Here is a 26,917-nt window from a genome sequence, read left to right on the forward strand (position 1 = left end):
TTAGGGTGGGATCGCATCACAGAAAGAAAGGGGACCAGAATGTGGGGTGATGACGCAGTGAGAACCTTTCTTATTACAATCCGCAGCTTGGAAGGGTAGGAACTAATCACGCCCAATCCTCAGCATTTTCATTCGCATTCCATTCCTGATTACTCTCCCGGGTGGGACTCGGCGATGCTATGCTCAGCTGGCTGGAATTTCCCTAATGCAGATCAAGCTGCATTAATTCAGGGGCTCTGTGATTTTTATATCACAAGCTGCTATTAAACATGGCAGAGGCTGGGGTCGACTGCTCACACTACTGTTTGAAAGAGCCCAATTCACCACTTCCTCAAAATTCTACCACCTGGGTGTGGTGTATGTATAGACCTGGCCAGAGTTACCCTACATCAAAATGACAACTCTGGAAGGTTGTTGTTGCTAAGCATAAGTTTAGAAGAGTTTGCGATCCAAGATAGAACGCTAATGTTTTACGTGACGACGGTGGCAAGGATGGTATATGCACAATTATGGAAGACTCAAGAAATACCGACAATAGAAAATTGGATCCAAAAATTGTTGTATATGGCCGAGATGGACAAGCTGACAAAGAAAATGAGAGAACAAGAGTCTGAAGAATTCTTTATTAACTGGGGGAAATTTAAATTGTATTTGGAAAAGAAGCGGGACGTCAAAGGGAAATTATGTATATTGGAGAATTTTTAAAGGTGAGAATTGGAGAATTTTTAAATTGATCTTTACGGAGGGAATATATATTTGTGAGTTTAAGATAAGAGAATGGTATTAAGAAATAACATTTTATTTTAAATAATATAACAATATATAGTAGATATAATTAGATAAGGGGTTGGAAAACTGTTGGAAGTCTACAAAGAAAAAGGGGGAGGAGTGGGTGGGGGAAACTAGGATATGGGGGATAACAGATTATGTATGAAATGACTTATATATTAACTCACCCAATAAAAATTTATCAAAAAAAATGACAACTCTGGAAGAAGGCGCAGGGGTGGGTGGGTGAGGGAGAGACAGCCTGGATTATAATAGGGAAATCATGGTAGAAACAGGTTTTACAAAGTCTCTCTTCAGTTTTGTGTAGTGGTTAAGAGCATAGGATTGTAATCTGGAGAACCAGGTTTGATTTCGCACTCCTCCACTTGAAGCCAGCTGGGTGACCTTGGGTCAATCACAGCTTCTAGGAGCTATCTCAGCCCCACCCACCTCACAGGGTGTTCATTGTTGTGGGGATAATAATGGTATATTTTGTAAATCACTCTGAGGGGGTGTTAAGTAGTCCTGAAAGGCTAATGTTATTATTATTCAGAAAAGCACTGAAAATATTACAAAAAGGATTAACAAGTTCAAGGCTTTGTCCACAACCCACATTCTTCTTTGGTCATTCTGAAAGAGCCAGCTAGCACAAGTTATAAATTGAAAATCTAAGAGAGCAATCCTAAGTAAATCTACTCAGAATCCTACTTAGGTATCTTCAGTGGTGCTTACTTTCCTGGAAAGGGTACTTAGGACTGCACCGCTATCCTTAATGATGGAAGAAAGTGAAGAGGGCAAACAGGTTCTTAACAATGCCGCTCTTCAGAAACATGTAGTGTGTCCAAGTTCGGAATCAAAGTGCCTTGAGTTCTTATAGCCCACCCCCGTAACTGTTTACTCAAAAGTTAAGTCACACTGAACTGAGTGGGGATTACTTCCAAGGAAGCATACATATCAAGTTGCACGCCTGTTTACAGCCCCAAAGAACAACCCTGCTCATAAACTTAGATACCCACATTAACACATCACCACCTTGCTTGCATATCATCAGAATAGCTAATGACGAAGATGTACTTAATTAGCAAGCTACTGTTTAAGCCTCGGGAGTTGGCTATATCAGAGTTCTTGCTGTGGAGATTAATGCAAATATATTCAGGGAATGTGTCAGGATTAAACACCTCTCAGTTAATGGCAGGGTTTTAACTTGATGGCTTAACTACCTACATTATAATGATTAAGATAGTAATGGCATATTGACCTCAAATTACTCAAGATACCAATTCTCAGAGAAAGCTCAAGGCCAGTGTCAATTGTTTTAAAAGGAACAAAAAAAAAGGAAAGATAATTGAGTAAATATAAGTAAATCTGCCATCATGCCTGCCTTCTTTAGGCATTAAACCTGAAATCTGGATCATTAGAGAGATGCAATTAAAACTTCATAGAAGGTAATATAAAAATTAAGGCACTGCTGATAAGAATAAGGCAACCTGGCTGAAATTGATATTCATTAGGATACTCCTTATATGAATAGGAACCATTTGGACTTGGTAGTCTTTATAAGAGCCCCAGCTGGTAATGGTTGAAGGTTAATGCCTTACCCCATTCTGTTCAATTTCTGTCCTAATTAGTCATCTAAATCTATAGCTGTGAGCACCAAGTGTCTGTGCTCAAAAGAAACTAATTAATGCTAGCAAATTAGATCAAGTCCAAAGATCCAACAGCCAAACTCTTAAACGCTCCTTGTTAATAGGAAGTGTAGCTGTCAATAACTGCTGTTGGTAGTTATAATGAGGCCTCTTTCTTTCACTGAAAGTGATTTCATTTCTCTTTGTCCTCACAAAAGCTGTTCCAATCCCTTATTTTAAAAAAATGCAGTTGCAATGGCGACGTTAGCTGCCTGACCCATTTCTTGAGATCAGCCTGGGTTGAAATGACATGGAAAAATCAAGTAGGGAAAAAGAAGTCCCCCTGACCCCACCCCCAAATTATGTTGCAAACAAGTTTCCTGGGAAGCCCTAATGCCAGCCTTTCAATATCTAGATTTTCTTCATCGCTGAACATAAATATGCCACTACACTTCGTCAAGATACAATGGCTTAGTTAATACAGGAGATGGCCAGGAGAAAGAAGTAATTGGATCTAAATCCCTCACCTCTGAATAGCTGTTTACATATAGCCCTCCCTCCCCCAAATCTACTATAAAACAAGAGAACACACACTGAAGTTTGACCATGCACCCTTATCATGGAAGATGGCTATATAGATTTATTCCGCTGCAAAAATATGCACCTTACTGATTCACAGAATTCTCCATACATTAAAAGAAGATGAAATTATAATGAAAACATGTAGCTCCCTGAAAAGGTATGGGGCAGAAATGGCTGCATACCAAATCTTTAATGTATATTCACATACAATCCAATGTGTTAAGCAGCCCTATGTCTAGCTTGCTGCAGCTTTCCTTAGGGTTTTCGAAGTTGTCCTTAATATTGTGTGGATTTGCACAATTTAGAAGAACATAAATAGACGTCCACAGCCTGGATTCAGAACTGGCTCTATTTGTTTTTAATGAATAGTAATGTATATTTCAAATAATCTAAAGGTGTAGCAATAGACCTTCAGAACAAATGAATGGAGCTTGTCTATAAACATAAGATACTATTAAAAACCCTATGGAAACAAAGAAAGCCCAAAGCAGAGCATTCTTCTTTTCTGTATCACAAATATGGGTAGCCGTGTTAGTCTGTCTGTAGCAGTAGAAAAGAGCAGGAGTTCAGTAGCACCTATAAGACTAGCAAAATTTGTGGTAGGGTATGATCTTTCCTGAGTCTCAGTTTCTGAAGAAGTGAGCTGTGACTCATGAAAGCTCATATCCTACCACAAATGTTGTTAGTCTTATAGGTGCTACTGGACTCTTGCTCTTTTCGACTGTATGACACAGAACAAGATATTCAGGGTGGCAGGTCACCAGGCTCCAAAACAGTATGAAAATTTCAATATGTCCTTGCTTAGATGATGCCATCTCCCCAAAACATTAAACAAAATACCTCACTGCTTCTGGTAAGGACTGCAGCAGACTGTTGTATTTATTTAGTTACTTTATTTATAGTTCACCTGTCTCACTGAGACTTGAGCTGTATCACACAGTGTAAGTCAATACAATTAATAGAATAAGACCTCTAATAAGCAGTGTAATAGAACTAGGATTACAACAGTCTGAAAGAAAAGCACTGAGTGTTAAGACAAGTTAAAAAGTGCTGAAAATTGTATTAACGTAAGTAGAAAACAAAAGCAGTATACTGCAAACAGGTAATACATGCTATGCACAGAGATTCAGTTCAGAGTCCTGTTCCTTTTATAAAAGTGCCTTCCTGGACTATTCTACTGCATAGGATTGGCAAAATTTGCAGGGAGTGTTAATTGATATCAAATTATTTGGACGTTTTTTAATATTATTGGAAAACTAAATAAGAAGTTGGGGAGGAACGGATTGCTTTTTAAAAAATGCTTGGTTATGAGCCAGTTTTCCAACTTCTTAGCAAAACAAGTCCTGTTTGTGCAGCAAGTCTTCCCAAAGCTATACTTTAGAATCCCAAAGCTAACTGTGCCAGGATGTCTTATGTTTCCCAGCCTCTAGAGTGAGGTTTTATTTGTTTCTGTGTAACATTAAAAAAATTAATAAACAGTAATGACCATAATACCATAAATTAGTAAAGAGAATGAACCATAGACAATCCAATCTCAGCTTGATGCTGCTAAACATTCCACCCATTTCCTTATCTACATTTCTGATGAGAGAACATAAGACGTTTATTAAGTGCTACTTCAGGTGTCCTTGGGCATTGAAACAGGTAGTGCCAACATTTGTCCAAGCTTCGGGATTACTTTCCTTTTGCAGATCTTGATGTGTCAGGTGCAAGGGTCATGCTCTGGTACAGCTGGCCCAAGGGCGACATGTACAATCCCAGCCACAGGACGCTGACTAGTGTGTATTACTGAAACTATGGTTGACATTGGCCTTACTCTTCTGTGGGGAAGCCTGAAGTGGTGTTTCATCCCATCAACCTTACTAAGTATCAATGCAGTCCTCAGGCAGAGAAGAATAGTGGTATTTGGAAATGGCCTTTGCCCAAACACTTTCCTAATTCTAGCTATATAGCTTTGCTAAACAATTTGTTTAGGCAAGTTCTATACCACCTTTTGTCCCAACACATGACCCCCAAGACAGCCAACAGCAATCACAGGAGACCACTTACAAATATTAAATCATCATTATAAAAACAAACGGCACAATACAATAAAAGAGGTTATGGCACCGTCAAGCAATTAGTCTGCTGTCTCAAAGGCCTTTTATGTGGATATACAGCCATAACTGTCTCAACTGCATACTATTTGCAAAAATAAATGCAGTCATTTCAAACTGTACCCATTTGATCAAAGATTATCTAGTACAAAGAAAAAAAATATCTTGACATCCCCAAGCATCACAATCCTTCACATCCAACACCAAATTTGGGAGACATGACTCAAATAACAAGCAGAAAATAATGTACATTTTGGTTTAACCTCGTAACGCTGAAGAACATGAGGATTCTTCCCAACACCACTTCCAGATGTTCAGTTCTCACAGCTATATTCACCTATTCCAGTAGAACTCAGATGATTATAAATTTCAAAAACGGCAGCCTAGATTAGTCTTTGGATCTTTTAGACAGGATGAACTCCTTGCGGAGTAGAAAAGTGAGTCTGAAAGCCTTTGCATCACTTGACCTATCCCATCCATTATTTGATGTGTTTATCCTTCTCACTAGATTTTAGGCACACTTCAAAATCTATAAACAATACAATCAGATAGCATAAGACAGGATTGCCCAATGTGGCCTCCATGGACACACGGCACCCACTAATATCTCCCCTGGTGCCCACTGCAGTTTTTCAAAAGTAGACAGGGCAATTGTAAGGCAGGGCTTTCTACTGGCTGTCTTCATTCAGGCCACTGGAAGATCAGGAGGAGTGATAAGCACCCAGGCTTGTGGTTCCATTCCCCTTCAGGCTTTCCTTCTTTTTATTCTCACTTCTCTTTCTTCCCCTTGGCTTTCCTTAATTTCTTTTTATTTCTCATTTGGAGTTCTTTTGCAAAGCAAGAGAGGCAGGCATGGTGTTTAGTTCTGTCTCGTGTGGAAGTCCATTTTGGGTTCGGCTACACCTCCTGCAGCAGCCAGTTTGGGGTGGAGATCAACATCCCCTCTCAAAATTCCCTCCTTATAAAAGCTGGCATCTCATGATTTTTCACAATCCCAGAATAGTCTTCTTTGGCTGTCAAAAGGGAACCTTCCCTCCTTTTTGACCAACAGAAAACCCATTGCATCCAACCCTATCTCCACCTTGAGTTTCTAGGAGAAGAGAATTCCAAATATTTAGCAGATCCACTAGAAATGCCTACCTGTATATACCTGGGCATCCAATATAGCATGTAGGTGGTAGACTTAACGCTCACAGACTTAATGTTTAAAGATCGTAACAGAACAGAGGGATGAGGCACCCTTATCTCTGCTGAACCTAAACTCGTCAGGGATTTACTGCCCACCACCGACATCCTGAACTGAGTTTGAAAGACAGAAGAAAGCACTGCACAAACTGGTGTGGCAGTCTAGTGTGCTGCAAAGGATTCATTCCCTTCAAAAAGTGGGCTGAAATAATGCGGGATTCCCAGAAAAATATCAATTGGAAATTTTCTAGTGCCCCAGAAACACTGTGATACCTATTTTTTTTATATTAAACAAATGCAAAGCTTCATGCAGAAATTATTTTTGCAGAAAATTTTAAAAATGGCACAGCATATGCTTCTTTGGCATTGTTTAAAATTTGGGGCAGCAAAAACACTTAAAATCATTGACACACTAAGAGAACAACCCTAAACAGATATACTCAGAGGGCTAGATCCAGACTAACATTCCAATGGGCACAAGGATTCAGCCATTAGAACATGATTTTCTTGCCTCCCCCTCTAGCAGTAGCCCAGAATACCACTGAAAACTCTGTTTCTGGGGGACAGGAGACCCCTTCACAAAGAGAATTTCAGGGGGTATTTCAGGCTGCTGTTTCAGGGGGGAATCACATTCTCTGAGTGGAAATTGTTGAAATGATTTCCTCCCCTGTGGAAAAATAAAGCATTGAAAACTTTATGCTCAACACACCTTGTGGGGTGCAGTTTTGCACAAACTGACTTCTCCAAGCTGTCATCAAGGATAGCCTTATATAAAGTACATTACAGCCATCTACCTTCACATAAAGGAATGACAATGGCTAAGTCTGCATTTGAATTAGAAGACCCTGGTGTTCTCACCAAGTTGACTGGTAAAAAGCCCTTCTAACCACCACTGCAACCTGATTGTCCTGGCTTAAATAACTGTAACACACGGGACATAGTGGTTCTTGCAAACTAGTCAGCAAGGAATACACACAAGGGAAATCTGCATTCCCGAAATAATTTGAATGTGTTTATACTGAAATAGCTCTCTTTTAAAATCAGAATATTCAAACCTACATAGACTTGAATAAAAAGTCTAACTTAATGCTGTAAGCAGCATTAATGCCATCTATGCAGTTTATAACAAAATATTGAGTTTGACCGGAAGTTCAGAGAAACAAAAACTCTGTTTGCAGTAGAGCAGTCAGATTAATAAAAATATATGGAAAGGGTATTCTCCTTGTTTATGTTTTATTCACGCCTAGACAGCATGATCACAACACATATGTGGAAGTGTAAACTTGAACACTGTGGAATTTAGAATGTATCACAATTATATGAACACCTGTATTCAATATTCCATAGCTTTCTTAACAAATTTCAATGCAGCTGGGAATGAGAATGCAACTTTTTCTACACAGGGAGCAAAAATCTGCATGTGTGTTCACACATGAAAGATACACAAAAGAATATGAAAGTAAGAATAAAGTGTCTCAGAGATCTGCATGCAATTTATAATTCCTTACCTGTGTGTGTAAATGGGAGCTGGAGAATTTAATATTAGCTATATTCCTAGTCAATGCTCCATCCAGACTAATATATTCTTAGGAGAGGATGGGTCTGTGCTAATCTGGGATATTTCAGTTTTACCTCAGTCTCCAGGTTTTACAGCCGCTTCCACTTCTTTAATGACTATGTCTAGACACAGTTGTATTAGGGCATTTTCATAGTCTGCTTGGATCCATTATTATAGTATCTAAAAAGGAACTAGAAAGAAAGGAAGGAAGGAAGGAAGGAAGGAAGGAAGGAAGGAAGGAAGGAAGGAAGGAAGGAAGGAAGGAAGGAAGGAAGGAAGGAAGGAAGGAAGGAAGGAAGGAAGGAAGAGAAATCCAGGTAATGTGTTTCCACGTTTCAGGAATACAAAATATCTGGTATTCCTAAAATACGGGACAGATTTTCTGATCTGGGTTAGAGAATCCTGGATTTATCTGGCTATTATTCCCTATTGGAAAAAATGTCTGAGGGGGCACTGGGGGGCATTTTTTAAGCAAGCTGTACAATATCTGCAGGGGGCCTACGCTTGACTATCCACTAAGAACCCCTCCAAATTTCAGGAGGATTGGACCCTGTGGGTCCAAATGGGCCCCTGAACAAGCTACCCACAACTCACTCTCCATTCTCTCCTATGGAGGAAACATTTCCAAGGCTTTTAAACTCTGTGGCTTGCCCCTCCTCCTTAGGATTCTCTTGTTTGACATTAAATCTCCCTTCCAAGCTTACTGTCAAACCAGAGAATCCCATTTTGAACCAGAATGTCCCATGGAGAATCCCTTTATTGAAGCAAGAGGGGCGAGGCTTGCTGAGCCATGGAATTTAAAAGACAGCTGGTGGCAACAGCTTGAAGGGCTCTTTTGGAGCTCAGGTGGAGGTAGAGAGGCAGGATGGAGGGACCCCCCCCCTTTACCTCCATTCATGCCACTGTCCTCTCATTTGCTCGCTGCTGCTAAGCCCCTGTGGTGGCTATCTACAGCTAGATATTCTGATTGAGTGAGTCCAGGTGCCCATATCTGATTTGGGGTTCCAAGACGTGATCCAGCTTAGGTGGATTATGCCAGATCAGCATAAATTCAGCTTTTAAACTGGTTGCCAAACCTAGATCACACACCCCTATACCTCAAGGCATGTAGTTCATGTTATGAGGTTTGGAGCCACTGAAGCAAGATGGTAGCTTGGTTTCTCATGCTTTGTCATGATTAGCATGATTAGTAGGGACTGAAATTGAGATCACCAGCATGCATCACCAACATGCACACCAAAACTCTGGATGGCCAAGCAAGAGTCCAATTCAGATTGGAACTGAGATGCAGGGGAAGAGTGTTTAAGCCATAAATTTTCCTAGTGAGCCTAGACCCTCAAAAACCTTGCTTGGTTAATCACATAATCCACCAAAAATAGAGAGCTGGTTTATAAAAACCTGGGATTATTATATTTCTGCTAAAATAAACATAGTGATGTGACATCCCCCTATGGGTCAGTAATGACTCAGTGCTTGCACAGGGGACTACCTTTACCTTTACCTAAACGATAATACATCAGACCGAACATTATCCTAATAAAACAGACTTTCTAGAAAAATGGTTCCCTTTTTTTAGTATGTTACAATTAATAAATTCAACCAGCTTTAAGCTCCTATCAATCATTTATAAGTTTGTAAGGTATTATAGAAAACAACATCTTATTAATATTATAGTGCATAGCATAGCTACAAAAAGTAGACATTATGAATAGCAATACTGTAAATAGTTGTAAGTTGTTTTGTCTCTGTTGTTTAAAAATTTAAAATCTGTAAAAAGTATCATTATGTATTTTGTAACTTATAATAATTTTCTTAAAAAACCTTGCTTGGTTAGAAGTACCACCAGCTGGCATCCAACACCAAATGCCATCTATACCCTATGAAATTAATGGCAAAAGTCCCACATATTTTAAAGGCTCTGGATAACTTGACTTAATTGTAAATGGGATTCGTTTGGAACTCTTCTGTACATTCTCTACGATAAACTGTCAGGAAATCCAATCACTATTTTAGCTATCTATGAAAGCACGGTATATATAACCAAGCTAAGCATTTATGATTTTAGAACATGAACATGTAAATTTAAATCCTATGCTTGTGTGAATTCAGTAGCAAAGGGATCTTACTCTGACTGTCAGGTGCTCTTAAGAAAAATAAAGACATTAAATCAACAAAGAAGTGAAACATGACTTTGATCTCAATGGCTATGCAACCACTCTTTTTCTTTACAGTACACAGTTCTCTACGGGTGCGTTACTCAGCTTTTTTTCTGCAAAAATTAACCAAGGAAATTATTATCAACTTTTAAAACTCCTTTTTTGCATTATATAATATAATATAAAGATATTATAATGATCAGAGCTCTTTGTGCAGTCAAGCATCCTTCGGAGCTCCTTAGGTCTCACACATGTAAAAACTGAATCTTAGACAATGACAGAATCTCAAATCACCTCGGTTGTCTTTTGATGCTGATCATACCCAAGATAACAGCTACAGCACATGGCAGTACAGGAAGTACCCCCAGCTATCTGACCTACTTCCCCTGAGCAAATGCTTGCAGCCTCTCTGTTTCTCTCCAGTTCACAAGACTTGGGTTATTTTACAATTTTCGCAACATCACACTTCTTTCTCCTGTAATTCCAAAACATATGGGGAGTTGCTCCTCAAGTTGGCAGTTTAGCTGAATGCACAGAGGTGAGAGTCTTATGGCGTTTGAGTTAATGTTCTTGTTCTCTCAATTGACACGCACCATTATAAATTAAAGTTTATCTTCACTTATTTTAGCTCAAAGGTGCTTTGGCCTATACCAGGGGGTTCAGAACACATATAAACCAAATTTACCTAACAATTAAGAAGCAGAGCTGACTCTGAAAAAAATCAATATCCATGCAGGCAACAAAGAAAAACATTTACTGATAATTATTATGTATATAATATTACGTCTACAGTGTATGCGCTGCCTGAGGCAAAAACAGCCAGCTCCCTGCCTCCTGGAGATCGCAGACTGCCTTCTGCAAGCAGAGCTAAGCGCCCAGATGCCAGTTCCTCTGCCTCTCACTGGAGTGTTGCTTAGATAAGCAAACGAGGAACAGCACAGCCTGGTATTCCATCCCCACCACATGTACCAAAGTAATGCAACATTATGGTATTTTCAATGTTATGATCGACATTATTATTTTTAGGCATACGCCTAAAAAGCATGTCTATGAATGTGACAAATGAGTGTCTGAAAAGGTGCACCATTTGAACTTTGTTTTTTAAAACTTCGTATGTTAATAAGATTTTTTTTAAAAAATTATGTTTTTGTGTTCTTGTAACTTGTTGCTACACTTGTTGTCTAAGTAGAAAAGGCGAGATATAAATGTTTTAAATAAACACACAAACATTACAGGTCAGAAATGCCTAGATTTGACAGGAAGCCACTACTAGTGTACCCACTGGCAAACCTGAGTTTATTGGAAGATAATGTATGAAATAGTCCCAAGATAATACAAGTTTTCGTCTTAGGCTAAGTTCAAGAATACTTGTAGTCTGTATGGCCATAGGCCAAGATCCAACAGATGTCTCAAGGAAGCCGGCAAACAAGCTGAATGGTGTTATTCCTTGTTGGTAAACGCGAAATGGATAAAGCAATACTGGCTGCCATATCAGGGATCCTTTATTAAAAGGCCCAATTGAAATCACAGCATGACACTCCAGCCAGATGTGCCAGTGTTAATGGGCATGGGGCATCGTATGTGACGAACAGTGCAATCCTAAGAAGAGTTACTCCAGCCTAAGGCTCCCATTCAACCACAACCAGAAGCTGCCAAGCTGGCCAGGATGGAGCAGCTGCAAGAAGGAATGCAGCAACAGTAGCAACACATCACTGCCAATTGCTGTTGGCTGTTTAGACCATTCAAGACAATGGGAGGAGGAAAAAGGTGGTAGGCACAGCCTAAGATCCTTCTAAGTTCACACAAGATTTCAGGGGAATTGGCTGAGCACCTGCAGCCCGCTGTACTGGCCTCATAAAGGGCTCAGAGGCAGGTATAACAACAACAACAACATTCGATTTATATACTGCCCTTCAGGATGACTTAACACCCACTCAGAGCGGTTTACAAAGTATGTTATTATTGTATTGTTGATGTATTGTCGAAGGCTTTCACGGCTGGAGAACGATGGTTGTTGTGGATTTTCTGGGCTGTATAGCTGTGATCTTGGCATTGTAGTTCCTGACGTTTTGCCAGCAGCTGTGACTAGCATCTTCAGAGGTGTAGCACCAAAAGACAGATCTCTCAGTGTCACAGTGGGGGAAAGAAGTTGGCAGGTAATTTATATCTACTCAGGAAGGTAGGGATGGGCTGAGTCATCCTGTAAGAGTTTCCCAGGGTGTGGAATGCTAATGGAGGGAGGCTTCACTGTATCCTGAGGTTCTTTTGCATATGGATTGGTGCTTGATATGCTAATCTTCTCTGCAGGGCTATTGTTGGGTATAGAGTATTTTGTTAGCCTGGTAGTTTTCAGAACTGGAAACCATGCTCTGTTCATTCTTAAGGTCTCTTCTTTCCTGTTGAAATTGTGCTTATGCTTATGAATTTCAACGGCTTCCCTGTGCAATCTGACGAAGTAGTTGGAAGTGTTGTCCAGTATTTTAGTGTCCTGGAATAGGATACTGTGTCCTGTTTGAGTTAGGCTATGTTCAGCCACTGCAGATTTTTCCGGATGGCCAAGTCTGCAGTGTCTTTCGTGTTCTTTTATTCTTGTCTGGATGCTACGCTGTGTGGTCCCGATATAAACTTGTCCACAGCTGCAGGGTATGCGGTATACTCCTGCAGAGGTGAGGGGGTCTCTACTGTCTTTTGCTGATCGTAGCATCTGTTGTATTTTTCTGGTGGGTCTGAATACTGCTTGAAGGTTGTGCTTTTTCATATGCTTTCCCATCTGATCAGTGACTCCTTTGATATATGGCAAAAACACTTTTCCTGTGGGAGACTGTTTTTCCTTGGTTGTTTGATTTATCCTTGGTTTAACTGCTCTTCTGATTTCATTTCTGGAGTAGACATTTGCTTGAAGTGCGTGGTTTAGATGATTAGTTTCCTCGTTGAGAAAGTGTGGTTCACATATCCGTCTTGCACGGTCTACTAATGTTTTTATTATGCCTCTTTTCTGTCGAGGGTGGTGATTGGAGTTTTTGTGTAAGTACCAATCTGTGTGAGTTGGTTTCCTGTAGACTTTGTGACCTAACTGAAAGTTTGCTTTGCGGATGACCAAGGTATCTAGAAATGGAAGTCCCCCCCCCCCCCCGATTTCTTTCTCCATGGTGAATTGTATGTTCAGGTGGATATTGTTGAGGTGGTTTAAAAACTCCATCAATTCTTCCTCACCGTAGCTCCAAATGATAAAGGCATAGGTTATTATTATCCCCACAACAAACACCCTGTGAGGTGGGTGGGGCTGAGAGAGCTAGAAGCTGTGACTGACCCAAGGTCACCCAGCTGGCTTCAAGTGGAAGAGTGAGGAATCAAACCTGGTTCTCCAGGTTACAGTCCCGCGCTCTTAACCACTGCACCAAACTGGCTCTCAGGAGGTGACTGGGCTTTCTCTCCAGGCTGTAAAGGAGAGACTCAGTGGAGATCAGGAGGAGCCAGGTGCTGCACAGCCCCTTCCCTTTCCAGTTCTGAGGTTCTGCAAGCCCAAACAAGATAGAAAAGGGCATTATAGACAAGGGAGCTTCTGAATTCTGGGGTGTGAATGCTACTAAACCCCACAAGAAATTTTGACAAAATTCAGGGTGGGCCTGGGCACAGACAAGAGTGTGGGAGACTTCGGCAGTAGCCCAACAGGCGTGGCACCTGCACAGCCCCCTGAAGCCCTCAGAGCTGGCCAGCAAATGGAGGCAGGGCAAGAAGGACAACACCCACCCCAGAGCCAAGCCGCCTGAAGCCGCAGGAGCTGAAGGTGGAGGGGCAGCAGGCGGCAGTGGTAGCCCTAAAGCCCCAGGGGAGGCGAGCCCAGCAGGAGGATGCCAGCCAGTCAGGCAGGTGTGATTCTGGCCTGTCCAACATCAGCCCTGACAGGGCGACCGCAGGCAGAAGTGGCAACGGCCATGGCGGCCAGCAAGGGAGGAGGCAGAGCACAGAGGCTTGGCCAATGGTGGCCCAGGTGGTGGGACTCACGCTGGGAATGCACATCTGGGAGATGGGCGGGATTGGCATTAGCAGGGAGGGATATAAGGAGGGCTCCATATCCTGGCTGGGGAGTAGATGAGTGGTCTGTGCCTGAAGCCAAGGCCAGCTTCTCAGTTGGGGCAAGGTTACTCAGGGGCACTCCAGTCCAACCCTGTCACCACCAATCTGAGGCCTTAAGGGAGGAGCCCTCAGGAAGCAAGGAGAGGGAGGAAATCCCTCACACAGGCCGAGCAGGCGGCCCTGGTAGGATAGCCAGGGTATGGCCCAGGAGACATCATGGCAAACACACGTGGCACGGCAGGATCTGACCCCAATCCTGACATTCCACTATACATTTTGAGTAAAACTTGTCTTTCAATTTACTTGTTTCAACAGGAAAGAAAATTATATGAACTTTTTTAGTGTTCCCCAAACTTCCCAATTTTTTCATTGGAAAAAATGAAAGAACCTGAAGACTTTTTCATGTGGTATACTGCCCATGTGATAACTCTTGCTTTAAGAAGCATTTCACTCATTTTAAAAGAAAAAAAAATTAACGAGAGGTTTTTTGCAGGAAAAAATTGAAATTATGCCCTCAAGAAAAAATGTTTTCCAGGCCTTCATACCTCTAATGGAGGATGCAACCGGAGGGGGACGACATACGAAAGGATTTCCTATGCCCTATTTAACAAGCTACAGTCAAGAAAGTTTTGCCACCTAATTTTCTTTTCTAATTCTATGGTTATTTCACATTTATAAAACAGGGCTGGGTTAGTAATTCTTGTGGGTTCACTGCATTTGATAGAGACTTCAAGTATCATTGTGTAACTTCTCTGCTAGTATGCCACTTTATGGATGTATAAAAAAATAACTAGCCCCCTGAAGGAACTATGGAATATTGTTTAGCAGGACACCCAATTAGAATTGTGGGAACCAACATCAAGATAATCCAGACTATAGTATTCTCCATTACTATATATGGATGTGAAAGTTGGACAGTGAAGAAAGCTGACAGGAAGAAAATTAATTTATTTGAAATGTGGTGTTGGAGGAGAGTTTTGTGGATACCACGGACAGCCCAAAAGACAAATAAGTGGGTACTAGATCAAATTAAGCCTGAATTCTCCCTAAAAGTTAAAATGACAAGACTAAGGCTATCGTACTTTGGTCACATCACGAGAAGACAAGATTCTCTGGAAAAGTCAATAATGCTAGGGAAAGTGGCAGGCAGTAGGAAAAGAGGAAGACCTAAAACGAGATGGCTTGACTCAATAAAAGAAGCCACATCCTCCAGTTTGCAGGCTCTGAGCAAGTCTGTTAATGATAGGAAGTTTTGGAAGTCTTTCATTCATAGGTCAGAGGTGACTTGATGGCACATAACACACACACACACACACAGACAAGTAGAATGGTTATTTTGATGAATTCCACTCACCTTGCACTTTTTCAGAACACAGTTCTTTGGCCTTCTCTCTCATAATTTTGGGAATCAAAACATCCTTCTCGACATGTCTGAGTTTTGGTTCCTCTGCAAGAGAACAACAATATACTCAAGTCACAAATAAACTGAAAAGATAAGAAGTGATGTATGAAGCCCACAGTTCTTAGGCATACTTGCAATGACATGATCGGTAACAATTAACTTCAGTATCCACTTGTCACTCTGATATCTTATAAACAGCAGTTCAATTTATCATGATTTCTAATTAACAATTTAAATTTCTGACAGGCAGCTAGATACAGTGAAGTAATACCAAAGCTGACTTTTAAATAATGAATTAGATCAAGGGACTGCTCCCTAAGTAGCAAGGAACCCCTGGATCCAACTCAGCGTAAAAGAGAGCCAGTGTGGTATAATAAGCTGGACTGTACCTAGGGAAACCCAGGTTTCCTGCTTGTGTCACTCTCTCTCATCATATCCCAGCTCAAAGGATTGCTTTGAGGATAATGCCTCCTTGATGAAGGGCAGGATAAAAAGCACACGAACACTGCAATCCTAAGCAGAATTACTCCAGTCTAAGCCCTTCTGATTTCAATGGGCTTAGACTGGAGTAACTCTGCTTAGGACTGCACTGCATATATATGAATACTATCATAGCTCAGAGTGGTACAGTGCTTGCCACATTTTATTCTCATACCCCTGCAAGCTATTGCTTATTCTCCTCCACAATGATAATATTTTATTCCTACTTTCTCCTTCCTATGGTAGCCAGTTGCCAATCCAAAACCATTTCAATTGGTCCGCAATATGTTTTGCTTGCAAAGTCAACACCATTCATGCCAACTAACTTCCATGGATACTGGTGGTGGAAAGTCCCATAAAGTTATAGGTGACTGCCTACCTCGCCTACTCCCTGGAGCCAACTCTGTGCTCACCTGCCACTCACTTCCTGTGCGGCCCGGTTGCTAACATGCCACAGACCAGTACCAGTCCACGGCCCTGGCGTTGGGGACCCCTGATCTAAACCACACCAAACATTTAAAGACATATACACACATTTACTTAAAATCATTACAACATAGCAACCTTGGTCTTCCTTGAGGTCTCCCATCCAATGACTATCCACGGCCAACCCTGCTTAGCTTCCAAGATCAGGCTTGACTGGATACCAAGCACTGTGAAACAAGTGCTTAACCTGGGGCAATTTCTTGACCTGAATCTAATCACTTTTCTCAGTGAGGAAGCATTAATATTGATAACTTCCACCTTTCCAGACGCACGCGATTGCTTTATGCCACAGTTCCAAAAAAGAGAACAGCCCTGACGGAGTGCTGCTGTCTACCTGCTTCCTTATCCTCAAAGACCGTATCTACAAAGTTCCCACTGGCCCTAGGTAGCCCCTCACAAGTTGCACAGAGTATCTGTTCCTCTCCTCCTTCCATCTAGTGGGTTGCAGAACAGAGGGAATCTGAATTAAACTTTCTTGCAGACGTGCCCTTATTCAGTTAAAATCATCCATATGTCACATTTTCAATGCTAAAGACAACTGGCACAGGAACTGTCCTGCTTCTCCTCTAATTTCATGGACAAAAGTATACAGATTAGCTTAAGGCACAAAAGCATGAGTACCAACTACCATGATTTTGGATATAAAATTGTTCTTCTGGATGAAAAACCCTCCAGACCTAGTGTTATAATAGAACTGGTCACCAGAGCTTTTCAAGTGTCTCATACAGGCACACATGACAAAACAGGAAGACAGATTTAAATCAAAAAGAGTCCAGTAGCACCTTTAAGACTAAGCAATTTTATTGTAGCATAAGCTTTCAAGAATCACGTTCTCTTCGTCAGATGCATGGATCTATGACCACAGATTTAAATGTGGTTGAATAAAATTTCTGAATCAACTGACAGCCATGCAAGAAAATTTATTCACAAATTGCATTTTTACAGTGCATGGGGAATTTCAGTCTCACTGTAGTTCAAGAGGACTTTATTTGCTTCTGAGGTAAACATGGCTGTAAGTTGTTGGGGGTTTTCCGGGCTGTCTTGCCGTGGTCTTGGCATTGTAGTTCCTGACGTTTCGCCAGCAGCTGTGGCTGGCATCTTCAGAGGTGTAGCACCAAAAGACAGAGATCTCTGTGTCACAGTGTCACTGAGAGATCTCTGTCTTTTGGTGCTACACCTCTGAAGATGCCAGCCACAGCTGCTGGCGAAACGTCAGGAACTACAATGCCAAGACCACGGCAAGACAGCCCGGAAAACCCCCAACAACCATCGTTCTCCGGCCGTGAAAGCCTTCGACAATACATGGCTGTAAGTCATTACTTTGCTTCACGGCTCTGCATTAAGTACCAGTTGTTCCTGAAAATCAGTTCAGCAAATTCTCTTTCCGCAGTTTGCAAAAGTTTCAAATTTTGAGATTTTTCTACCTTGCATTCGTATCAATTCAAATGAAGAGAGAGCACAAGGACGACAACACTATGAGGGGGGAAAAAACTTCAAAGCTTTAACTTCTCACTATTCTATCATCACCTTGAAGTCAATTTTCACCTTTTTCACTGGCTGAATCTGTTACCTTACATTTTGCTTTGGGGCTCATGTGTTCTTGCAATATAGCAGTACTGGATTATGAGAATACTGACAAGCATGTTTGCTAAAAAAAAAATCACAATGCTTATAGTCTTGTAAGTCTGGAATCTGGTTTTGCAGCAATTCTGTTCTATTTGGCAAAAGAGAAATGTACAATACAAAACACCGATACAACCAATATGTCGAACAAAACAAAATCATATGAATAAAGAATAGAATAGCCAGAAGAACAGCACCTTTATACTCTGATAAAGTGCTTCCTCCTTGAACAGTTTCATTTCATCAGGTTTATCAACAGCCATTGCTACTATCTTAGCTACTGAGAGATGACGGATTAATCAATCCTTTGGGAAACTACAGACAGTTCACAGAAGAAAATTTAGGAAAACTCTGAAATGCAGGCACATTTCTCACCTTAAAAAAAAAAATCCAATCAGTCCTGCACATACATGCAGACCAAGCTAAACCACTTCCACGTTCCATAGTACCTTGCTGTGCACCAAAAGCACTATTGCTAGAGTCCTCTCTTACTGCCTTAGCTTAGGTACCAATGCCTATCCAGTGTGGGACCTGAACCCATAATCCTTACAAGTTGGTAAGACCCAAACATTACACATTGCTATCCTAAGCATATTTATTTAGCGGTAAGTCCCACTAAGTTCAATAATGGTTACTTCCTAGAGTGTTTAGGACTGCAGTCAAAACCATGCAGCTGGGCAAGTTTAGTTGGCTTTCTCTGCCACATCCCAACAGTATTAGGGAGCCATGGAAAAAAAAGAAAAAATACTCAGAAAAATATTAGAAATGGTATCACTATATTCATTCCCTAACCCCTAAAAAGACTGCTCTTTCCATGCAGTGAACCATCATGTAGTAATTGATTTACTTTTAAGATTTATACGTTACTCCACTGAAAGGCTGTCTGAGCTATTTATAGCTTTTTTAAAAAAAGGAATATACAGAATTAAAATAAGAGGGGCTAAGGAATGAGACATGCTGCCTTCAACCATAGCTATTAAACGCCATGATGCCCCAAGAATCTAAGCATACAAAGTATTTATTCATCTCTGTGATGTGTCTGTACTTAAGAACATGACGCTGATTCTTACAAAATTGGTGTTGGAACTTAAGGATAAAAGATAAGAACTTAAGGATAAAAGTGCTTTTCCAAGTTTGTCTGGCAACTACCACTGTGCCTACTCCGGCTGAAGCAGAGTTTTCTAAACTACAGACAGATTTACATGCCCCTAGCATTGATTCACGAAGAAAGCTATGACCAATAACTGACGGAAATTAATCCTGGCGCATTCTGCATTGGGGTGATCAGGTCACTCTATCACTGTACATGGATTGACAGGATATAACCCAAAGCCTAATGGGAGCCTCTGATTGTTTCTTTGATTTCTTGCAATACACTAACTGTTTTCTATCTAGTATATTTTTATCCCACCCATCTTCCAAGGAGCTCAGAGTAGCATATTTGATTCTCCCTTCCTCACTTCATCCTCATATCCCTGTGAATGGCTGGCCCAATGTCACCCAGCAAGCTTCACAGCAGAGTGTGAACTTGAACACTGACCTCTCAGATACCAGGCAGATACTTCAACCACTGCACCACTAAGGCAGGAAAAATTTCTTTAGCCACGCAAACACCCTGGCACATATTTTGATGGCGATTGGGGTAAACAAATTTCTTGGAACCATAAAGGACATCCGTGAAGTAAAACGAGAGGGAAGGGGATGAGATGCAGTAAAGTAATGTATATTTTGATGACTGAGGGCCATATTAAGTAAAACTGAGAACAGAAGACTGACATCTTAATCACACGCATGTTTGCTCAGAAGAAACTCCACTAAGTTCAGTGGGACTTATTTCCGGGTAAATGTAGATAGGATTACAGCATGAATCTGTAAGGGTTACTTACAGCTGCAGTTAACAAAGCTAAATGAGATTTACAGATTGCTGAGAATTTGGCTGGTAAACTATGTTACATGTCTCAAATGTCTTAAACACGGATTTCTTTCTGAAAGATGCACATAAACACCACCGCATTCACTGTTCACTTCAAACAGATACACACGACAGCATAGACAAAGGGGCAATGGCAGTCACTTAAGCAGTTTAACATTGCCAAAGCCAAATAGCATTTCAGCATGTCATGCTGCTAGGAAAAGTGGTCCCAGGAGTCGAATCCCTGACAACCACAGACCAGTCATACACTTACTAGCACATCATCAGCCACAGGTGAGAATGTGCCTTGACAGAACCTGGCATGGATAACTCTACAAAAATAAAAAATGTTTTGATTGTGAAGATGAAAACATGATAGAAGGTTTGCACCCCTCTGTATGACACTATTGCTGCTGGGAGGGGGCACCACGGACAAAACAAGTGAGTTAAGTGATGAACATAAAAAATGTATCTAAAAACTGGATAAGAAGAACACGGAGCAATGCAGTCAGCACGAGAACACAGCAACAGCTAGAAGGTCACACTCCTGTCAGGAGCAGGCAGTGGGATTCTGAACATCCTCCCATCTCCTGCCCATCTTAACCTCACAGTTTAAACTTAGCTATGGTTACTGCTAATAAGGGCTAATGTTAACTTTTGCTAAAGGTTAGTGTTGATGAGTTCAACTCCTGGTGCACTCCCCTGGGGAGATGGTTCCATAATCATGGAGCTGCCAGAGAAAAAGTGCTCTCTTGTGTACCCACCAATCAAGCTTCTCTGCTTCAGGGGACAACGAGGAGGATCTCCCTGTGATCTTTTTGGTCACAGAAGGAAAACCCATGAGACCATAATCTTACACCCACAAGATCCAATACCTAGTGTGGTAATCATCATGACTTTTAACTGACCGATTTCAGTTGAGCGATACAGTAAGCTTTTGAATCATGTTATCGGTCAAGAGGCATATTTACACAGAAAAGCAATCATTAACTTTTGCAGAAACATGTTAAACAGGTTTATATTTTTTACATTAATGTTTATCATCACACAGTCATAAACACTTAAGAGAGAATTTCAAAAAATGGTACCTTAAAGAAAAAAACTTCTACCTAATAGATAAAATTCATTTTAGAGATTTGCTGTCAGTTTGCCCATTCTGTCTGGAACCAAGCTGGCAATATCTTTTATTAAGCCAACGTTTTCTAGTTTAATGCAAGCTAACAAGTTGCACAAAACTCTTCATCATATCACGCAAAAAGGAGTTTTTGGACAACTTCAAAGCTTGCGCACACTAACACTAACATTGATTCAGTGAAAGTTATCTTAAGAAATTTCTCTCTCTTTAACTTAGCAAAGCACTTGATAGTAAATTTGGTCAGAAAGCATATATAAGAAGGTAAATCCTTTATCCTTGTAACATGGAAATCTGTGCTTATGCAAAGAGCGCCAAGAAACTAAGTTACTTCTATATCATTCATACACTATATGGCTGAAAACTCCTGATCAGATCAAGACTGCAACATCTTTATGAAGTCCATCACAAATACAGTAGCCAAAGAAGCTCTTGCACTGACCATAAAACAGCTCTCTTCCACTCTGTTCCTCCCCTGATTATCACTAGGGGAAGAGTAATCTGCACGCCAAGTTATTACATCCCTGATTGCTTAGGATAAACAAATTAGAAGCCAGTCGAGAGTTTTTAAGGCTTGAGTAACTCATTCCAGCCTATAACTCCACTGCTACATTGTGCACCATGTTAACCCAGCTATGCTCTAACCCAATATAGGTAAGATCACAGATTCTGGATAACTATGGTCAAATCATATATCTCAAGGAACGACTACACCTGGCATACTAACCAAAACTGGCAAAGGGCACTAAATGCTACAGAAAAATATCTGAGCCTCTTTCTATAGCTCTTTCTATAGCTTCACATCCTCAAGCTACAAACCATTTCCTTCAAGAGGTGTGCAAATCCATGCAGAACATATTGACTCCTTAATGCTTGGATAGCTCCACCATTAACCACCAGCACCTCAGTCTTACCTAGACTAAGCCCATTATTATCTGCAGGCACCAGTCATGATTTCCGCTGGTTCATCTACTAAGGAGAACTAGAGCTGGACACCATCTCTGTTTTATGGCCCCTCACTGCAGAACCCCAGACTCCCTCACCCAAAGGCTTCATGCAGATGTTTGGGGCCCTACAGAAAAGATGCCACAGAGCTGAGCAGACGCAACTCAGCCATCACTTTCTGGAGCCATTCAGTCAAGGGTGAATGGAACCAACAGGACTTGATGTCCCTTTATGAGATCAGACCTTCTCCTGGCTCCCATGCTGTCCTGGCTGCAACTGAAGAACACACCACCAGGTCCAGCCTTTGGGTTGCTGACTGCCCCAATCACCATCCTGGTTCTCCACAAGCCACCAGGAAGTGACTGGATGAAGTACAGCAGCACCACTTCACCAAGCAGCCCCTTTAAGGGGCCACTGCCAGCTGCTGTGGCTGGGCCAGACTGGCCAGGCCATCAGGCAAAAGAGGAACATGTGTGGGAAAGCAGAATGGGCTATTGGGCTTTCACACGATTAAAGGGGGCCCACATTTAAGGGGCCCAAAGGGCAGGCCAGGGGGAACGTCCAGGTTTTCTTCAGTCTGCAGAGGGGAGACTCGGGAAGAGAGAAGGAGAAACAAGACTGAATCAACCTCTTTCCCTCTCAGCATCTCCAACCCTAAGGAATCAGCCAGGAGCACAAAGGTGAACTACCACTTGGATGCTGACCTCTTGGATCTCTACAGCCCCCAGTTCCAACCAACCCAACCATGGTTGACTGTATTAAAAGCTGCTGAAAGATTGTAATAATAATGCACTCCTTCCCAGCAAAAGTTGCCCAGTGGGTGAGTAAGGCAGTTTCAGACTCCAAACTGAAATGGATCTTAATAATCTGTTTCATCCAAAGCTGCCTAGAGCTTCAAAGATACCTCCATGCACAAGCACCTAACAGCCACTGAGTGATAAGTATCATTTATGCAGAAAATGTTTCCTGAGGCAGCTTACAATATATTTCAGGAATCTGCCTGAGGCAGCTTACCATATATAAAATGTTTAAAAATTACAATAATGGGGATTCTCACACAGATTCTTCATAAGCAAAATAGAAGAGTCCAGTAGCACCTTTAAGAATAACCACGCATGCATCTGACGAAGAGAACTGTGGTTCTCGAAAGCTTATGCTACAGTAAAGTTGGTTAGTCTTAAAGGTGCTACTGGGACTCTCTTCTATTTTGCTACTACAGAATAACACGGCTAATTCCTCTGGATCTATTCTTCATAGGAAATTTAATTGCCATCTCCTGCTATGGGGTCAGTGCTACTCCTATATTAGTAACATCAGAGACAGTTGGATTAGCCCCCTCTCCTTGGTACCTGTACCACAGAGAGAGAGAAGGCTTTGGTATGCCTTTATATCGATCCTGACAAAATGTATCCATATACTGTATCCACACATATCAATGTTACTGTATTTACTCAAATGCAAGACTGGTTACCACCCCACCCCACCCCACCCCAAGTATGCCACTGAAAGACAAGGTCATCTTATATTCACATACAAATTAAAGTGACTTCCAGTAATAAATTTTGTTTTGTGTATAACATTTTTAGGGTCATATTACAGTCAGTCACAGCTTCATTGCTGTAAGTCAGAAGGAGTTATGCAGGAAATAGATTTCTAACAAACTTAATGCCACCACCTCTGCACATCTCCACAAATGTATAATTTGTAATACTGGGGAAAGTTAGACACCAAGAGTGTAACTCTAAGCACTGGAGTAACTCTGCTTAGGATTGCACTACAAATCTTGAAACCAAAAATTCCCGGACCTGAGCACCTTCTGGATGGGAAGATACTCAGCGCTACTTTTTCATACAGGAATACTGGTCTGCCAAGCTCTTTCCACCAGCTAGTTCTAGCAACAATAACAACACACTCAAAAGGGACAGAGAGTTTGCCAAGGTTCAAAATAGAATAATGAAATTTATTTTATTTTTATTATATTTCTATTCCACTCTCCCCATATGGGCTCAGGGCGGATTACATCAATTAAAGACCATCAGAGTTATTCCTTTTTAAAAGCAGGGGGAAAAAACACAGGGAATAAATGCAACTGATTGCTAATCAACCAATATCTTCTGGAAATTTCTTTATGCCTTTTAGAACTTGGGATATCACATCAACAGGCATTACTTTATCCTCTTTAATATCAGCATTTTTTGAGCCCCAGAAGAGAGCGTGTGACTTGGGAAAGAAAGCCATTAAACCAGATTATAGTTGGGCATGGATTCTGTTCCCAGGGACCAATCCACCGTCTCTACTCAATTTACTCACTTGTATCCCTGTCTCTTTATTTTACAACTTGGGCTCCCGTAATCATGTCAGCAAGAAGAGCCAGAGTTTCACACTGAACTGGAAAACTTTCAGAACAGGCCGGCAGCCACTGGCCAGCCCAAACTCTGCCTTGACCGTCCTTTACTGGTGCACACAAGAGACTGTAGAGCAATTTAGAGAAAGCCAAGGGCAGAAATGAAGGCAGTGACGCAAACAGTGGGAACGGAAGGGCAATACTAAGTGCTGCACGCTGCTCCTAGAAACTCCGGCCATCCACCTTATCCATGCACGGAGCACCCCTCCTACCTTCCACGCCGGAGGTGGCCTCCATTTGCAACCTCCTTAAAGCGTCGGCGACGGCATGACAAGGTTCGAAAGCGCTGAGCGCACGCGCGAACTTGCCAAACTTCCAGCTCCAGCACGTGACCCGCGCGTCACGACCAGGAGAAACTCGGGACGTCTGGGTGCAACGGCGCATGCGTTAAAAAGTTGAGCAGTCTGTGAGACGAGAATGCGGCTCCGCGGAGAGAAAAGCTTAGTGAGCGCATGCGTAATAGTAGAGCTTGAAGGATAAAGGGAGAATGGCCGCGACACATTCTGGGCTGTTTCTATGGTGGCTCTTTGATTGTTCTACTGGGACTATCGTGCAGTGATAACCCTTCACGCCACTTTCAACTGAAAGAGGGGGCTCTGGGTTAATTCAGCTGTTGCTTGCGCTGAGTTCCAGTGCTGTGGTTTGGTCATGCTGTGTCCTTTGCACAATGCATTCCTTTGGATTTCCATGCCCTCAGGGCGTGTGTCTGTAAAGCGGTGTATTCACAAGAACGAGCTCGGGTACCTTTGCAGGACTTGCTCAAACGTGTAGGTAACGTGTAGGGTTGCCAGCCTCCAGGTAGTGGCTGGAGATCGCCCGGAATTACAACTGGTCTCCAGGCCACAAAGATCAGTTCACCTGGAGAAAATGGCTACTTTGGGGGGTGGACTCTATGGAATTACGCCATGCCAAGGTGTTGTGTACTGGGCCGTGCAAGGCCTCTAAAGTAGTTACTGTATTGATTGTAATGCACTATACTGTGTTGAGCTTGAGGTTCAGTCAAGGCTCCCAAAGCCTGCATTCTCATTGGTCCATAATCCCTGCAATATCACTGGTTACTTTCTCATGACAGCAGCCAATCGGTCCTCTATAATAAAGACCAATCAGTGGCCTGTCTACTTCAAACATTGTATATAGTTTATGCAGATGATGGTATTCTAAAATATGTATTCTCATTGGCTATCAGTTATTCTGGGGGTGGAGCTGCTGTATATATATTGAGGACTTCTGTTCAGTCTGTCAGTGTGTGTTGTGTTCCTGCTAAATAAAGAGCTATTGAATCACCTCGTGTCTGAACCCACTATTTAACACTGGCGACGAGGATGGGATCTCTGATTGGGTATGCAGCCCCAATACCAGAGCGATATCACTAACAAGGTGCTTGGGTAGGCAGCCCCAAGACCTAAGCTGAAATCTTAAGCGTGAGGAATTGTTACCTCCACCATCCGACATACGCTCGCGTCGTCCAGAAGGCAGACATGGCCGCTAAGGGCCACTTCGAACCGTTTGACTCAACAGCCGAGGACTGGGAATCCTACATTACCCGCTTCGACTTCTACCTTGAGGCGAACAAGATTGAAGACACAGATCTCGTGAGAGCAACGTTCTTCAGCGTGTATGGGCGTTCCACGTTTGATATAGCGCGGGCACTAGTGGCGCCAGCCCAGCTTCAAACTACAGCGTTCAACACAATAAAAAACAGACTCAAGGAGCACTTCTCACCACAGCCATCTGAGATAGCCTGCAGACATGCGTTCTACAGCCGAGACCAGGCGCAAGGTGAATCGATAGCGGCATTTGTCACAGTCCTCCGACAGGCAGCCAGACAATGTAACTTCCCTGACCTTGAGATGGCACTACGTGATCGCCTGGTGTGTGGCCTTCATGATGAGAAGCTACAGCGCCGGCTTTTCACGCAGAAGAACCTCGACTTCCAAACAGCATTCAAAGAAGCACTAGCAGCTGAAGCAGCAGACCAGTCCACCCGGGAGGTGCGACGTTGGCGGAGTCCAGATCTGCCCCTGAACGAGGAGCCAGTCCACTATGGGGATTTTGACAGTGGCTCTGAGGAAGAAGACGGTGTGCACAGATTCCATGCAGTGCAAGCCCAGCACTCTGAGAGGCAGCCATACTACGGTTCCCCTTGTTCTAGTTGTGGGGGAGACCACGAAAGAAGGAAATGCCGGTTCCGGGATGCCAACTGCCGGGCATGCGGAAAGAAGGGCCACATCGCTCGGGCCTGCATAACTGTCAGGAAAGGAGGCTCTCCGCAGCAGTCTCCTCGCCTCACTCCGCGCTGCCAAAGGCCAGGAGGAAGAGAGTGCCAGCTGAATGAATGCCACACCACAACTGTCATCATGCACACACAAGCAGGCAACAAAGATAAGATCTACACCACGGTTTGTATTGAGGGAACACTGTGTGTCATGGAGGTTGACTCCGGGTCAGCGCTCTCAATTGTCTCCAGGGACACCTACAACCGCCTG

General features: G+C 42.2%; 1 protein-coding gene across 4 annotated transcripts in view; it reads right to left on the minus strand.

The window, feature by feature from the left end:
- Nucleotides 1–24,744, minus strand: part of CMC1 (C-X9-C motif containing 1) — a 65,002-nt gene extending 40,258 nt beyond the window's left edge. For all 4 annotated transcript variants that reach the window (XM_054990884.1, XM_054990882.1, XM_054990883.1 and 1 more), the window contains exons 1-2: nt 24,644–24,744; nt 15,402–15,494 (exon numbers count right to left, since the gene is read on the minus strand). In XM_054990884.1, coding sequence (XP_054846859.1) covers nt 15,402–15,494; nt 24,644–24,668 — 118 coding nt within the window. In that variant the 5' untranslated portion in view covers nt 24,669–24,744. The remainder of the gene's footprint in view (nt 1–15,401; nt 15,495–24,643) is intronic.
- Nucleotides 24,745–26,917: the final 2,173 nt, after the last annotated feature.

The sequence above is a fragment of the Eublepharis macularius genome, chromosome 11 (assembly GCF_028583425.1).
Source record: "Eublepharis macularius isolate TG4126 chromosome 11, MPM_Emac_v1.0, whole genome shotgun sequence".
Lineage (NCBI taxonomy): Eukaryota > Metazoa > Chordata > Lepidosauria > Squamata > Eublepharidae > Eublepharis > Eublepharis macularius.